Consider the following 16,238-nt stretch of genomic DNA (forward strand, 5'->3'; position numbering starts at 1 on the left):
AGGGTCTCGTGACTGCAGGTCTGGATGGGATTGAGCAGGGCCTCGGGGTTAGTGACCTCAACTTTCTCCTCCTCGGTGAATCTCTCAATGAACAACCGTTCCATGGCTTCACTGACTGTTTTGAGACAGAACAGGGCTTTAGCGTATGCCTTCCCACTCAGCACACTATTCAGGCAGCCACTGGTGAAGAGTCCAGCCTCAATGAGGATTTCAGAGTAGCCTGAGCCCCTGCATTTGTGACCAGTCACCATACCCATGTAATTCATCCCGGTGTGGAATGCCCCTGGGGTGATGACGGGCTTCTTGTACTCATCTGGGAATTTCCAAATGAGTGGCAGAGCCTTCATGCAGCCTCCGAAGTCAAAGGTGTTGAGGACATACTCCTGACCCACATCCACGGTGGCATCCTCTGACCGCTGCAACAGCTTCTGGATGACTGAGTACTCTGTGAATGGCTGGTTTATGGGGGTGAAATAGTCGATGGTTGACTTTTTGGGGTGGCTTGGCACCAGTAGCTGAGATGAAGCCACCAAGCCCTGGAACAAGTTGCTTCTCTCCACTGCTCCCCACCACCCGCACAAGTGACCAGACATGATACTCTTGGATGCACTTTGAGTACACTTCACTGTTTACGGAAGGTGGAGTGAACACAGCTCCTTCAGGAAATTTGGGCCCGGCTCGCCTATAGATGTTGACAGGCGCCAGGGTCTTGGGCATATCCACCTTCAAGGAGCGCGTCTTGCTCCACTTGAAGAGAGAGAGCGTCATATCTTGGATGGTGGCCTCGAACCTGGGTTTCACCTCTTGTATCATGATCCCACCCGTGCTGTTCACCACGTTTGAGCCATGAATGTTCGGTTATTTTGTTCATATTGTCCCACTCAAGATGGAACACATCATTGCCCTCGCCATAAATAATCTGGGGAGTGATGGAGGTGGAAACCTCATCGAGAGCCTTGGCCAGCGCCATCTCAAGTTCCAAGTGTTACGTGCTCCTCCCCAAACCCCAGTCACGGTGTACCTCCGAGCCTCGAGAGGAGTCACAGCAGAACGATGTGTTATTCTGTGTGTCAAAGATCAATGGTGAAACCACCCCAATTGTTACCAACAAACAAGTATTGTATTAAGGTCACACAAGAATAACAGTACAATAACAATAGTAATCAATTGTACAACCAATATATCATTCCTATGATGGTACCATCAGTTTCGTACAATATAACTCGCTGTGCTCCAAGTGAGTGAAAATAACATTCCCAATGTCTCTGTCCCAGCTTCAAACCAAAGTCGATCCACGCTTCAGTGATCGTCAGAACGATGTATCGAGACCAGAATCCCGCTCGGTTGACAGTCACACTGCCAAAGATAGGCAAAGGTACCCTCAAGAGGCGACTGGGAAAACACACCTTAGGGTACGGACGTTCAACGGCTCCCAATCGACGAACCGCAAATTCCCACTCAAATTCCACGTTACACACACACACCAGGTTACGTCTGGATGCGGTGAAATGGTTGAAGCAAGGGGAAAAACCTGGAGCGATGCGAAATCAGGCGCGAGGTAAAATGGCCAACGGTCCGTTCTCGAGACGTAAAGGCATTCCAATGATTCTCTTCGGAATCAACCGCAAAACCTGTCACGCAGGTTTATCTGTCACAGCGATAACTCTGTCGCAGGAATCCCTTTCCCAGGAAACCCCAAAGTTCGCTAGTGACCTCCGTTCGCCAGTGTTTGCTCCAAACCTCCAAGCAGCTTGGCTCCTTGTCCACCTCACTCGCTCCGCCTCTTCTTCCTCCCCTCTTTTTCTTCTTCCTCGTCCGGTTCCCGATCCGGTTTCTGGTTTCTTTTTAAAACATTAACTTTTTTTACCTTTTGAAAACAGTAATATCTATTTCACTTAAACGATAACAATAATAGTACATGGAATCAAAAATGTTTACAGTGGATGAGAACCACAACAACGGAAGTGACGAATCCATAACACAAGCCAAAGTCATAGGTCTCACAGTGACCCAGCCTCCTGAAGATGGTGGTGAGTTTTTTATTGCGAAAGAAGTGCCGTATGGTAGTGCAGAGGAGGATATGTTTTGACAGCTTCCACTCTCCCTTAGTTACAGCATGGCAGATGTCCTGTGGAACAGTAAAGAAAGTTACTTGCATTATAGTACGAGACCAACTAGCAGAATACAAAACTATTACTAAAAAGGTTGAGACCGATTGCTTAAAAAATTAGACATATGTGAACGCGGAGAGTTATGGCGTACCTGGCCTATAGAGAGCACGATGCGCTTCGTCTTCTCACACTTCTCCACATCTGCATCACCAGAGATGACGAAGTTCAGGAACTTCACAAGGTCAGGTGGAAGGAGCTCATCTAATCTGGTGACATGACCAAGATCATCAGCTGTAGGAGGCCAAGGAAGTGATTTTGACTCATTGAACGCCTGCTGGATCATAGCTCGAAGAAGCAGGGCCACATCCTCATACTTGTCTTTGGTTCCCAGATTATATGCACAGGTCACCGCATCTGCGACGGAGATGCTGGCACTGTAGACCAGGTTGTAGGTGATGCAGCCTCTGTCACCTGGATTGACCTTGGCAAAGGCGATCACCTCATGAATATAATGGTTCTCAAGTCGGGCCTTCAGCTTATTACTTCTGTACTCTGGATTGGGGAAGCCATTTCTTTCCAATTCTTGGATGTACAGAAGATGCAGCATTGCAAGCTGCACAACTTTGTTCTGCCTAATCACTTGGTCTTCAATGAAATCAAGCACAGCAGTAAATGCCTTCAGATATGCCACAGCCTTATGATGCTGCTCCGTATCAATGGTGCGGTTCTTAGTTTGGCCTGTATCACGCAGGTGATTGACGTACTTCAGGTTGAAGGACTTGCGACAGGAGTTGTGGAAATTGGCCTCTCTCACAAACAGGTCCTCGCCTTGCACCATGCGATGTAGACTATGTAGCCCTAGTTCTAGGGCTCGAGGCTCAATCTGTTTCCACGAAGGCTCCTTCAAGGCTCCGTCCTTGTCCTTGAATACTGCGAAATTGATGCATCGCTCAGCCTTTCCCGACACTTTCAGTTCAAGCCTTCCACAGAAGATACATTCTGGAGGGAACAGCTGCATGGCAGAGGATGATGGAAGTTTACGATGGGAGCGTGATGTTGCGGCTTCAGTAGATATAGCACTACACTTCAGGCGATCCTGTTTTTTTGTAAAGTTTTGGTAGCAGCCTCTATGATAGCCAATTGTTTCTAAATCCGCACCAGCAAGACTCTGGGATGTGATTACAGGCATCCTCCATGCGATATGGTGAATCAAGAGGTTCCATGAGTCGTCTGTCACGAATAACATGTAGCTGAGCCAGCTTGTCAGTGGCAGACCCCTTGACGTGACTAAGCGGTGTAAAATCTAGATGTGGAATGGCACTCACATGTAAAATACAGCTCACAGGAGGACGCTTCCGCAGTTCCTCTGACCCACCAGCCACCACCATTATCATTCTTGCGTTTCTGTGACTTTGGCATGATTATCCACCACCGCACTATAACTACACTACAATTGTTAAGTTCATTATCACCATCACCAAGGCACAGTTCTAGCTAATTATACAATAAGGCCTTCACCCTGAGAGAAAAAAAGAGATTACATTAATAAATAAGCGTTTGGATCATACAGTACGAATGTTGTTGGGTTACAAGCTTTAAAATTTACCAAAATCATCCTTGGAGTAGAGTGTTTACCTTTACAGGTCTAGCAGGAAGATATGGTCCCCATGCAAGATGCTGTGTGTAAATCCTATTGGAGTTTTCCATACTTTTCGAGTTTTATTGTATTAAACTTGTTTAAATCATGAAAATAACCCTCTCAAACGATTCAAGCCAGAATTAGCCGATAAAATGGGGTCATTTGTCTCTGTATGATGTCGAGTTCAAAAGTTATGCCAATTATCGATTTTCATAGGAAATCTAAGATGTCCGCAAAGATGGCAGCCAACGGACCCCATGGGGCAATATTTCGTCTTGAACATGAAAATTCGTTTACTGGACACCTTGAGGATTCCAAAAATGTAAGTTAAAAATATATATGAACTAGGTGCTTGGGGACCCCTTCTTCCTACCACACTAATGGTAGCAGTGTCGGGATCTTGAAGATCAACAAGCAGTTTGACTTTTGGTCTTGTTTTCTTTCCCGAATTTGGACTTTGGACCATGGCGGATTACCGCGGCGGCACGTTCCGTGTTCTTTCAACATGGCGACGTTCCCGACAATGGACTGGTCCAGCTCGGAGCTGGCGAAGACTTTCAAGTTATTCAAGCAACGAATGAACTTGGTTCTGTCGGACGAAGGGCATCGATGCTAAAACCAGACAGGCCATCAAGATTCAGATTGCTGTGGCAGACGAAGGAATGTGGTGGATCAATGCATCGACTCTGAGTGAGGAGAATAAAAAGGATCTGGATAAATTCTATAAATTATTCGAGGATCAGTTGGACATCCATGTAAACTTTCGGATTCACCGGCTGGAAATGATGAGATTCCGGCAGCAAGAAGGAGAGTCCATTGATGATTTCGTCAACCGATGCCGACGGAAGGGAAAGTTGTGCAATTTCTCCGAAGCAGAACTCTTGGAACGGATTATTGAGTCGATTGTTGCGAGCACCCCACATGATGATTTTCAAAAGCATCTGCTCGACCAGGAAGTCGGGTACGACATGGACCTGGTTTTATGCGAGGGACGCAAGTACGAAGCAATGGTAATCGGAAAGCAGGCCATCCAGAAGATGGAAGGGCCTACATCGTCTGTGAATCCCATGACACATCGACAAAAGTGCAAAAAGTGTGGACTATCACATCCACCACGGAACTGCCCAGCACACAATGATTATTGTAAGTATTGTGGTGAACTGGGACAACCAAAGTTGTCCCGTTGTTGTTGTGAAAATCCCAAACGAAGCACGAGATATGCTGATGGATACGAGTGGAGCCGCCATCCTGCAATGGGTGGAAGAGGCCGTCGCGTCAGCAGAAGCAAGTTGAGAGGTATGCTTCGGGGAAGTAACAACAATGGGAACTTGGTGAATGAAGTGTCTGGGTATTTTACTGAAGGCGATGATGACAGTTACGAAAGTGACACTGACACATATGAACACACCAAGCCATTTCACGTGATCAGAGTATCCGCACTGTGTATGAAGGAGACGAGGGATGAAGTGTACACATTGTTGAATGTATTGCCTGGACATGGCAATGTCACATTGTATGCCCTGACATGAAAGGTGTATACAAACTGCAGTTGAAAGTGGATACAGGTGCGTCAGGGAATATTTTGCCAACTCGTATTGTGAAGGACATGTATGGAAACAAATGGATGTCAAAACTGACTCCACTTGGTGGGACCAAGCTCACTGCTTACAATCACAGTGAGATCAAGTGTCACGGAATCCTCAAGCTCTTGTGTCGATATAAAGACTCCGATTGGTTCAAGTACAGGTTCTACAGTCACGTGAAAAGTAAGTACACCCCATGTAATGTTTTGACTTTTTCAACATATTTCAACATACAGCTATTTGATCTTCATTTCAACAATATTGATAGATAAAGGTGATATAATATAACAAATATCATGAACGATTTACATTTTGTAGTCAATTGTATAATTTAAATAATCATAAATGCAAATTTCGCATGTGGAAAAAGTAAGTACACCCTTGGCTCTAACAGGTGGCATTGCCCCCTTTGGCAGAAACAACCTCAAGTAGGTGTTTCTTATTACTGTCTACCAGTCTCTGACATCGACTGGGAGAAATTTTTTCCCACTCCTCCATGCAGAATTCTTTCAGCTGTGCGACGTTCGAGGGGTTTCTTACATGCACAGCTCGTTTCAAATCCCCCCACAACATCTCGATGGGATTTAGATCCGGGCTTTGACTTGGCCATTCCAGAACCCTCCATTTCTTTCTTTTCAGCCATTCCTTGGTGAATTTACTGGTATGTTTCAGGTCATTGTCATGTTGCAAGGTCCACCTTCGGTTGAGCTTCAACTTCCGACAGATGGCCTCACATTATCCTCAAGCACCCTCTGGTGCAATGAAGAATTAATAGTGGATTATATGATGGTGAGCTTCCCAGGCCCTGATGCAGCAAAGCTGCCCCAAACCATAATATTTCCACCACCATGCTTTACAGTTGGTATCAGGTTCTTGTGGTCAAATGCTGTCTTTGGTTTTCGCCAAACATGTCTTCTGGTACTGTGGCCAAATAGCTCTACCTTTGACTCATCTGTCCAGAGCACATTGTTCCAGAAGTGCTGTTCTTTGCCAAACTTTAGTCTTGCCCTGATGTTCTTTCTGGACAGCAGAGGTTTCGTCCTGGCACACCTCCCATGTCGATCAAATTTGTGCAGCCTCTTTCTAATGGTAGACTCGTGCACTTTGACATCAAGAGTGGCAAGAGCTACCTGTCGGTCCTGTGATGACATTCTGGGGTTCTTAGAGACTTCTTTCAGCATCTTGCGGTCTGCTCTCGGGCTGAACTTGTTGGGGCGGCCTGCCTGAACAAGTTGGCAGTTGTTTGGAATCTTCTCCACTTGTAGATGATCTTCTTGACAGTCGAATGATTGATTTCACATTGTTTGGAGATCTTTTTAAATCCCTTCCCAGACTCGTAGGCATCTATAACCTTCTTTCTGAAGGCCTCAGAGAGCTCTTTTGATCTTGGCATGGTGACGCCGCACACTTCAACAACAAAGAGCAAACTAAACTAAATCTTTGAGGTTTAAATAAGACAGGTTCCTCCAAGATCCTCTCTGACGATGTTCTAATCATTTGCACCTGAGCTGGTGCACCTGATTCTAATTTTAGGTATTTGAAGTAGTGATAAATGTAGGGGTGTACTTACTTTTTCCACATGCGAAATTTGCATTTATGTTTATTTAAATTATACAATGGACTACAAAATGTGAATGTTTCATGATATTTGTTATAGTATATCACCTTTATCTATCAATATTGTTGAAATGAAGATCAAATAGCTGTATGTTGAAATATGTTGAAAAAGTCAAAACTTTACATGGGGTGTACTTAGTTTTTCACGTGACTGTATGTGGTTGAAGTACCTGGACCTGCAGTACTTGGACTACCAGCATGTGAACGACTCAATATCGTCACCATAAACACCATTGCTGGACAACGGAAGACATTGCGGAAGGCTGCACCTCCAGCATCAAGGATTCCGAAACCAATGTGCCACAGGGAACAGCCAAACAAGGTGAATTCCCTGGATGATTCGAAAAGGCTGTTCCCAGACAGGTTTGACTGCATTGGGCATTTTAAAGGAAAAGCGAGGCTTCATCTAAAGCCTGATGCAAAGGCATCGATTGACGCACCAAGGAAGTATAGTGTTCACATCAAAGGGAAGCTAAAGGAGGAACTGATGAAAATGGAAAAACAGGTCATCATCAGGAAAGTGCACTATCATACGGATTGGTGCTCTTCCATCTGTAATAGTGTAAAGAAAGATGGGAGCTTAAGAGTATGTCTCGATCCGAAACACCTGAACTCTTGGCTGAAGAGGTGTCCACATAAGATACCGACAATAGATGAGCTGAGCCTAGAATTTGCTAATGCCACGATATTCTCAAAATTAGTTGCCCAGGATGGCTATTGGGCTGTGCATCTGGATGAGGAAAGCCAGGATTTGACCACATTCCGCACACCTTTTCAGCGCTGGTGCTTCAAGAGATTGCCTTTTGGGTTATGTCTCAACCAGGATTTGTTCCAGCAAGCCATGGACCGCATACTCGAGCAAGCACCAGGCTGTATTGGTATCTCCGATGATGTGGCGGTATCAGGACAAACCGAAGCGGAGCATGATCGCAATCTTCTGAACCTGATGAAAGTAGCACGAAGAGAGGGTCTGGTTTTCAACTCTTTGAAATGTATCATCAAGACCGACCGTATCAACTACTTCGGCTCGATCTACAGCAAACAAGGAATCTCCCCTGATCCTGGGAAGTTCTGCGACATCCAGAAGATCACCGCAGGATAAGGAAGACTTGAGCCGATTCGTTGGACTGATGAATTATCTGGCAACACATATTCCCCACTTTGCGGATAAGGTGGCACACCTCCGAGATTTACTGAAGAATGGAGTGCCATTCCTGTGGCAGGAAGACCATCAGTTTGCATTTGAGCAACTGAAACTGAGTGTTGATGCAGACGCCTGTCTGACATACTGTCATCATGACAAGGAGACCGTTTTGGAAGTGGATGCATCACAGAAGGGACTTGGTGCATGCCTTTTGCAGGATGACTAGCCTGTAGATTTTGCATCACGAACTCCGACACCCACTCAATCTGCAAATTCAAACATTGAACGAGAAACCCTGGCTCTTGTTGCTAGCATACAGAAGTTCCATACTTACGTGTTTGGGAAACACTTCATGGTATACACAGACCACAAACCACTGGTCATGATCATCATCAAACCACTTACAAGTGCCCCTCCATGGCTCCAGCGCCTTCTTGTGAAAATCCAAGGCTATGATTTTGATCTGGAGTATAAGGCCGGCCGTGAGATGATGCTATCAGACACACTGTCGAGGCTACCAAACCCAGAGAACAATCAGGAACTGCAGTTGGACACACGTGTAGATGGTATTGAGCTTGATGATGTGGATGATCATCATCGCTTTGACCTCATTGATTTCAGCTCAAAGAAACAGGACCGACTCAGAGTGTGGAAAGGCTGATAGAACCTTTCGAGCATTGCAGCAGGTTGTTCATCGAGAGTGGCCTGCTAGGATTACAGAGCTGCCTGTGGACCTACGTCCGTACTGGCCATACCGTGATGAAATTGGTATTTGCGACGGGTTCTATTCAAAGGTCGACAGGTACTAATTCCAGAGCAGCTACGTAAGGATATCCTCAACCAGCTCCATGAGGCGCACGTGGGTCGAAAAGACAAAATGTCTAGCACGCGAATGTGTTTACTGGCAAAGCTTATATCTGGACATTGATAGAGTTATCAGAACATGTAAGGCATGTCAAGAGAACCAACCAGAACAAAGGCGTGAGGCTATGATAGCTCATGAGATATCAGCGGTACGATGGACAAAGGTAGCCAGTGATGTGTGCCATCCCCTCCAAATCTCCCGCATCTCCCATCCCTTTCAAATCCCCCCCTTGCCCCTTCCCTCCTAAACTCCCCCCTAACCCCTCCCCTTATAAACTCCCCCTTCACCCCTCCCCTTATAATATCCCCACCCTCATTTTTTTTCCTCCATTTCCCCCCTCTCACCCCTCCTCCTCAAAGCATCCAGCCCCGCTTCTTCCCCCTTCCAACTCTCACCTCCATCTCCCCCAACCTTCTTCCTCGCTCTGCCCCCCCCCCTCAAATAACACCTCACTGTGCCTCACCCAATCACCATCAAACCTTTTGTCCACCACATCCTCCCTTTCTTCTAGCTATTCTGAAATCTCTGACACACTTTCAACAGCTCTCCCTACCTCTTCCTCCTCTTCCACATCTTACCCTACCCCTCCACCCCCCCCCCCACCCCCCTGTTCTGTATCTGATGCTCCCCCTTCCTCTTCATTAACGGTATGGACCTCAAATATCTGGGGCCTTCACTCAAACTTGACTTATCTCTCCATACAGGTTGCTTCTGACAAACCAGACTTGATCTGCTTAACAGAAACTTTCCTCCTTCAAGATGTCCAATTCCTTAATATATCTTCCGGGTTACTCCCTCCTCCGGTATGATAGACCTGAGCCTCGTCCTGGAGGTGGGGTTGCTATCTTTATCAAAAACTCTCTTCCTCACTCGCCCTGCACTGCACTCTCTCCTCCTCACCCCCAGGAATACCTCTGGCTACGGCTTCCCCTTCGCTCCCACCTCTTGTTTATATGAGTGTTGTACCGTCCACCAAACAGTGATGACTCCATCTACATCTCGCTGTATGATAATATGGACCAACTTCTGTCTACTCATCCCAACTCTCTTCCTCATATGTGGTGATTTCAATTGTCACCATGCCAGTTGGCTGGGTGTGGGTACCTTTTTTTCTCTATCAAACCTTTTCTCATTAGTCTGCTAAAGATGCATATGTCACGCTCTGTGATCTATTTTTCTCTTGCATTTGTTGTTCTGACCACAAAGCTGGTCTGTGTTTCTCTCTGCTTATCTGAAGATTTTAAAACACATTGTGGGTTTTTCAGGAGAACAGGCCGTTCCGTGTTGGAATCTGACCTTCAAGATTGTATGTGTGAAACTGTGGGTGCGTGGCATAACTCTTGGAGCGAAACACTTACAATATTGTTCTTGCCTGCTAAAAAAGGAAGCTCACTGGGAAATATATTTCGAGAAAGGACGGCCAGTTTCGTGCCCTCCTAATCTCCCGCACGTGTTGTAACGGCTCCGTAATAAAGACGGCTCATATTCTCAAGGCGTTTGTCCGAAGTTATTATTGAACAGCGGACAATGAACCCCGACACCAGCCATGGCTCCTCAGCAAAGGACTTCTGCGACTCACTGGGACTGACACAATCTGTGTAAATTGCTCTATCTCTTTGCTGATGACTCTACTCTCTGTCGCTCCATTCTTCATCCCTCAGATCGGCAGTCTGCAGCCTCCTCACTCTCTGCAGACCTGGACAAAATCACAGACTGGGCAAACAAGTGGAACATGTCTTTCAATCCTGACAAATCTCACACTCTTACAATGTCTCTCCGAAAAGACCGACTGGACAACCCTCCCATCCACTTTCTGAATAATCCTCTCCAAGAAGCATCAACGGAGCATCTTCTATTCTGGACTTGGTTATGACTAACTTCCCTGAAAATATCTGCTGCTCTTCTTCTGCTCCAATCGGCTCATCTGATCATGTGCTTGTTAAAGTGGACATCTCCCTGACCATTCTCAGAGCCTCCTCAGCGTCGACAAATCTGGCATTTCACTCAGGCCAACTGGCACGGTCTTCAAGCAGCCATCAATCATCTGGACTGGTCTCCCATCTCTACTGCCTCTGACATCAACTCATCCTGGGAATTCTTCCAAAGTAAATTGCTCTCTCTCATGCACAGATTTATCCCGTCTTGTCTTCAGTTGTCATACCCTTCCTCCCGTCCATGGTTCACGGAATCTTGTGGTGAGGCAGTTGCCCAGAAACAACTTGCCTTCGCCTCCGGGAAAGCAAATCCAATGGAAGGAAATCTCATTTCCTTTCAGAAAGCCCGAAACAAGTGTGTGTCCACCCTCAGGAGAGCCAGGAAACAATATCTCTCCTCTCTCAAGACTGAACTCTCAAACCTGTCTCCCTCTTCCAAATCCTGGTGGCGTCTGGTCAAATCAGTTTCAGGTGTTTGCTCCCCCTCCATCTCCTCCCTTACCTCAAACGGCCACACAGCTGACTCCGCTTGTGAAAAAGCTGAATGCCTCAATTCTGTTTGCCTTGACATATCACGTGCCTTCGATACGATCTGGCACCCCGCTCTGCTCACCAAACTCTCCTCTTTTGGTATCCATGGAAATCTCCACGCATGGCTGGTGGACTTCCTCTCTAGTCGTAGTCAATGTGTGGCCCTGAAAGCGTTTCTCTCATCTCCTCTTCCTGTTCAGGCTGGAGTTCCCCAAGGCAGTGTTCTGGGCCCTGTGCTTTTTCTGGTCTTCATCAATGAAATCTCTGACTCTCTTGAAAATCCTCTCTATCTCTTTGCTGATGACTCTACTCTCTGTCGCTCCATTCTTCATCCCTCAGATCGGCAGTCTGCAGCCTCCTCACTCTCTGCAGACCTGGACAAAATCACAGACTGGGCAAACAAGTGGAACATGTCTTTCAATCCTGACAAATCTCACACTCTTACGATGTCTCTCCGAAAAGACCGACTGGACAACCCTCCCATCCACTTTCTGAATAATCCTCTCCAAGAAGTTCTGTCACTCAAGCTTTTGGGTCTCACTATCTGCCATGATCTTTCCTGGGAAAACCACATTTCAAATCTGGCCTCCAAAGCCAGTCGCCGACTGGGCATCCTCCGTCGTGCGAAGTCCTTCCTTGGCACACCTGAGCTCCTCACCACATACAAGGCTTTCATCCGCAGCTCAATGGAATACTGCTCTCCCCTTTGGGCTGGTGCTCCTGCCTCACACCTAGCTCGTCTTCACGCTGTTGAAACCAAAGCATTCAGAATCATTGGAATCTCCCGCGATGAAGCTAACTCCAAGGGGCTCTCACTCACTCACCGCAGGCAGGTTGGTGGTCTTCCGTCTTCTACCGACTCCTCTCTGGCCTTGCCCCCCCCCCCCCCCCCCCAGCTCTCTCTGGGCTCTGTCCCGCAAATATTCCTACAGGTCGCACAAGATCTGCCTGCAACCCTCTTATGGTTAAACTCCCAAAATCAAGACTCTCTGCTCACCTTCACTCCTTCATTCCTCTTTTCTCCTGCCTCTGGAACAAACTCCCTCACTCTCTTCAATCCCACTCCACCCTCCAGGTCTTTAAAACAGCTGTTCACCACCATGTCTTATCTTCCCCCATCCAAAACCTTGATCTTTTCTATCCCCGCTAATTTCACCCCAATTCCACTTTTTTGAAATACCAACTTCTGTCCTGGAAGTCCTTGGTGTCCTTGTGTTTTATACTTCTCCCACCCCCCCCCCCCCCCTTCCCATGCCTCCTCCACCCAAGCCCTCTCCCTCCCACACATCTCCCTGCTCTCAAATGTTGTGTTTGTGTGCTTCCCCTTCTCTCCCCCATCTTGTCTTCCGCTCCCTCTTTTTATATATTTTGTTTGTCTGGTTGATTTGTTTGTGAAGTAAATGTGAGCTCTTTCACAAGCCTCGATTCAGTATACAAAAACAAACAAAAAAAAAACCGCATTCACCAAACCAACACATCCACCAAACCAACACATCCACCAAACCAACACATCCGCCAAACCAACACATCCATCAAAGCAACACATCCACCAAACCAACACATCCGCCAAACTAACACATGCACCAAACCAACACATCCGCCAAACTAACACATGCACCAAACCAACGCATCCACCAAAACAACGCATCCACCAAACCAACGCATCCGCCAAACCAACGCATCCGCCAAACCAACGCATCCGCCAAACAAACGCATGCGCCAAACCAACGCATCCGCCAAACCAACGCATCCGCCAAACCAACGCATGCGCCAAACAAACGCATCCGCCAAACCATTGCATGCGCCAAACCAACGCATCCGTCAAACCAACGCATCCGCCAAACCAACGCATCCGCCAAACAAACGCATGCGCCAAACCAACGCGTCCCCCAAACCAACGCATCCGCCAAACAAACGCATGCGCCAAACCAACGCGTCCCCCAAACCAACGCATCCGCCAAACCAACGCATCCGCCAAACCAACGCATCCGCCAAACCAACGCATCCGCCAAACAAACGCATGCGCCAAACCAACGCATCCGCCAAACCAACGCATCCGCCAAACCAACGCATGCGCCAAACAAACGCATCCGCCAAACCATTGCATGCGCCAAACCAACGCATCCGTCAAACCAACGCATCCGCCAAACCAACGCATCCGCCAAACAAACGCATGCGCCAAACCAACGCGTCCCCCAAACCAACGCATCCGCCAAACAAACGCATGCGCCAAACCAATGCATCCGCCAAACAAATGCATCCGCCAAACCAACGCATCCGCCAAACAAACGCATGCGCCAAACCAACGCATCCGCCAAACCAACGCATCCGTCAAACCAACGCATCTGCCAAACAAACGCATGCGCCAAACCAACGCATCCCCCAAACCAACGCATCCGCCAAACAAACGCATGCGCCAAACCAACACATCCGCCAAACTAACACATGCACCAAACCAACGCATCCACCAAAACAACGCATCCACCAAACCAACGCATCCGCCAAACCAACGCATCCGCCAAAGAAACGCATGCGCCAAACCAACGCATCCGCCAAACCAACGCATCCGCCAAACCAACGCATGCGCCAAACAAACGCATCCGCCAAACCAACGCATCCGCCAAACCAACGCATCCGCCAAACAAACGCATGCGCCAAACCAACGCGTCCCCCAAACCAACGCATCCGCCAAACAAACGCATGCGCCAAACCAATGCATCCGCCAAACAAATGCATCAGCCAAACCAACGCATCCGCCAAACAAACGCATGCGCCAAACCAACGCATCCGCCAAACCAACGCATCCGTCAAACCAACGCATCTGCCAAACAAACGCATGCGCCAAACCAACGCATCCCCCAAACCAACGCATCCGCCAAACAAACGCATGCGCCAAACCAACGCATCCGCCAAACAAACGCATCCGCCAAACCAACGCATGCGCCAAACTAACGCATCCGCCAAACCAATGCATCCGCCAAACCAACGCATCCGCCAAACCAACGCATCCGCCAAACCAACGCATGCGCCAAACAAACGCATGCGCCAAATCAACGCATCCGCCAAACCAACGCATCCCCCAAACCAACGCATGCGCCAAACCAACGCATCCGCCAAACCAACGCATCCGCCACACCAACGCATCCGCCAAACCAACACATCCACCAAACCAACACATCCGCCAAACCAACACATTCGCCAAACCAACACATCTGCCAAACCAACGCATCCGCCAAACCAACACATTCGCCAAACTAACACATCCACCAAACCAACACATCTGCCAAACCAACGCATCCGCCAAACCAACACATTTGCCAAACCAACACATCCATCAAAGCAATACATCCACCAAACCAACACATCCGCCAAACTAACACATGCACCAAACCAACACATCCACCAAACCAACACATCCGCCAAACTAACACATGCACCAAACCAACGCATCCACCAAAACAACGCATCCGCCAAACCAACGCATCCGCCAAACCAACGCATCCGCCAAACCAACGCATCCGCCAAACAAACGCATCCGCCAAACCAACGCATCCGCCAAACAAACGCATGCGCCAAACCAACGCATCCGCCAAACCAACGCATCCGCCAAACCAACGCATGCGCCAAACAAACGCATCCGCCAAACCAACGCATGTGCCAAACAAACGCATCCGTCAAACCAACGCATCCGTCAAACCAACGCATCCGCCAAACAAACGCATGCGCCAAACCAACGCATCCCCCAAACCAACGCATCCGCCAAACAAACGCATGCGCCAAACCAATGCATCCGCCAAACCAACACATCCACCAAACCAACACATCCGCCAAACCAACGCATCCGCCAAACCAACACAACCACCAAACCAACACATCCGCCAAACCAACACATTTGCCAAACCAACACATCTGCCAAACCAACGCATCCGCCAAACCAACACATTCGCCAAACTAACACATCCACCAAACCAACGCATCCGCCAAACCAACACATTCGCCAAACCAACACATCCATCAAAGCAATACATCCACCAAACCAACACATCCGCCAAACTAACACATGCACCAAACCAACACATCCACCAAACCAACACATCCGCCAAACTAACATGCACCAAACCAACACATCCACCAAAACAACGCATCCGCCAAACCAACGCATTCGCCAAACTAACGCATCCGCCAAACCAACGCATCCGCCAAACAAACGCATCCACCAAACAAACGCATGCACCAAACCAACGCATCCGCCAAACAAACGCATGCGCCAAACCAACGCATCCGCCAAACCAACGCATGCGCCAAACAAACGCATCCGCCAAACCAACGCATGTGCCAAACAAACGCATCCGTCAAACCAACGCATCCGCCAAACAAACGCATGCGCCAAACCAACGCATCCCCCAAACCAACGCATCCGCCAAACAAACGCATGCGCCAAACCAATGCATCGGCCAAACAAACGCATCCGCCAAACCAACGCATCCGCCAAACAAACGCATCCGCCAAACCAACGCATCCGCCAAACCAACGCATCCGTCAAACCAACGCATCCGCCAAACAAACGCATGCGCCAAACCAACGCATCCCCCAAACCAACGCATCCGCCAAACAAACTCATGCGCCAAACAAACGCATCCGCCAAACCAACGCATCCGCCAAACCAACGCATGCGCCAAACCAACGCATCCGCCAAACCAACGCATCCGCCAAACCAACACATCCACCAAACCAACACATCTGCCAAACCAACGCATCCGCCAAACCAACACATTCGCCAAACTAACACATCCACCAAACCAACACATCTGCCA

At 48.1% G+C, this 16,238-nt stretch overlaps 1 protein-coding gene across 1 annotated transcript; it reads right to left on the reverse strand.

Moving 5' to 3' along the window:
* Positions 1–1,924: 1,924 nt before the first annotated feature.
* Positions 1,925–3,358, reverse strand: LOC144888185 (uncharacterized). The gene is made up of 2 exons (XM_078774869.1): positions 2,263–3,358; positions 1,925–2,128 (listed from the first exon to the last, which is right to left on the reverse strand). The coding sequence occupies exons 1-2, from the start codon at positions 3,355–3,357 to the stop codon at positions 1,925–1,927; spliced, it is 1,299 nt and encodes a 432-aa protein (XP_078630995.1). The 5' UTR covers position 3,358.
* Between the last annotated feature and the right edge of the window lie 12,880 nt (positions 3,359–16,238).

Source organism: Myxine glutinosa, chromosome 3 (assembly GCF_964187855.1).
Source record: "Myxine glutinosa chromosome 3, kmMyxGlut1.1, whole genome shotgun sequence".
NCBI classification, from domain to species: Eukaryota; Metazoa; Chordata; class Myxini; order Myxiniformes; family Myxinidae; genus Myxine; species Myxine glutinosa.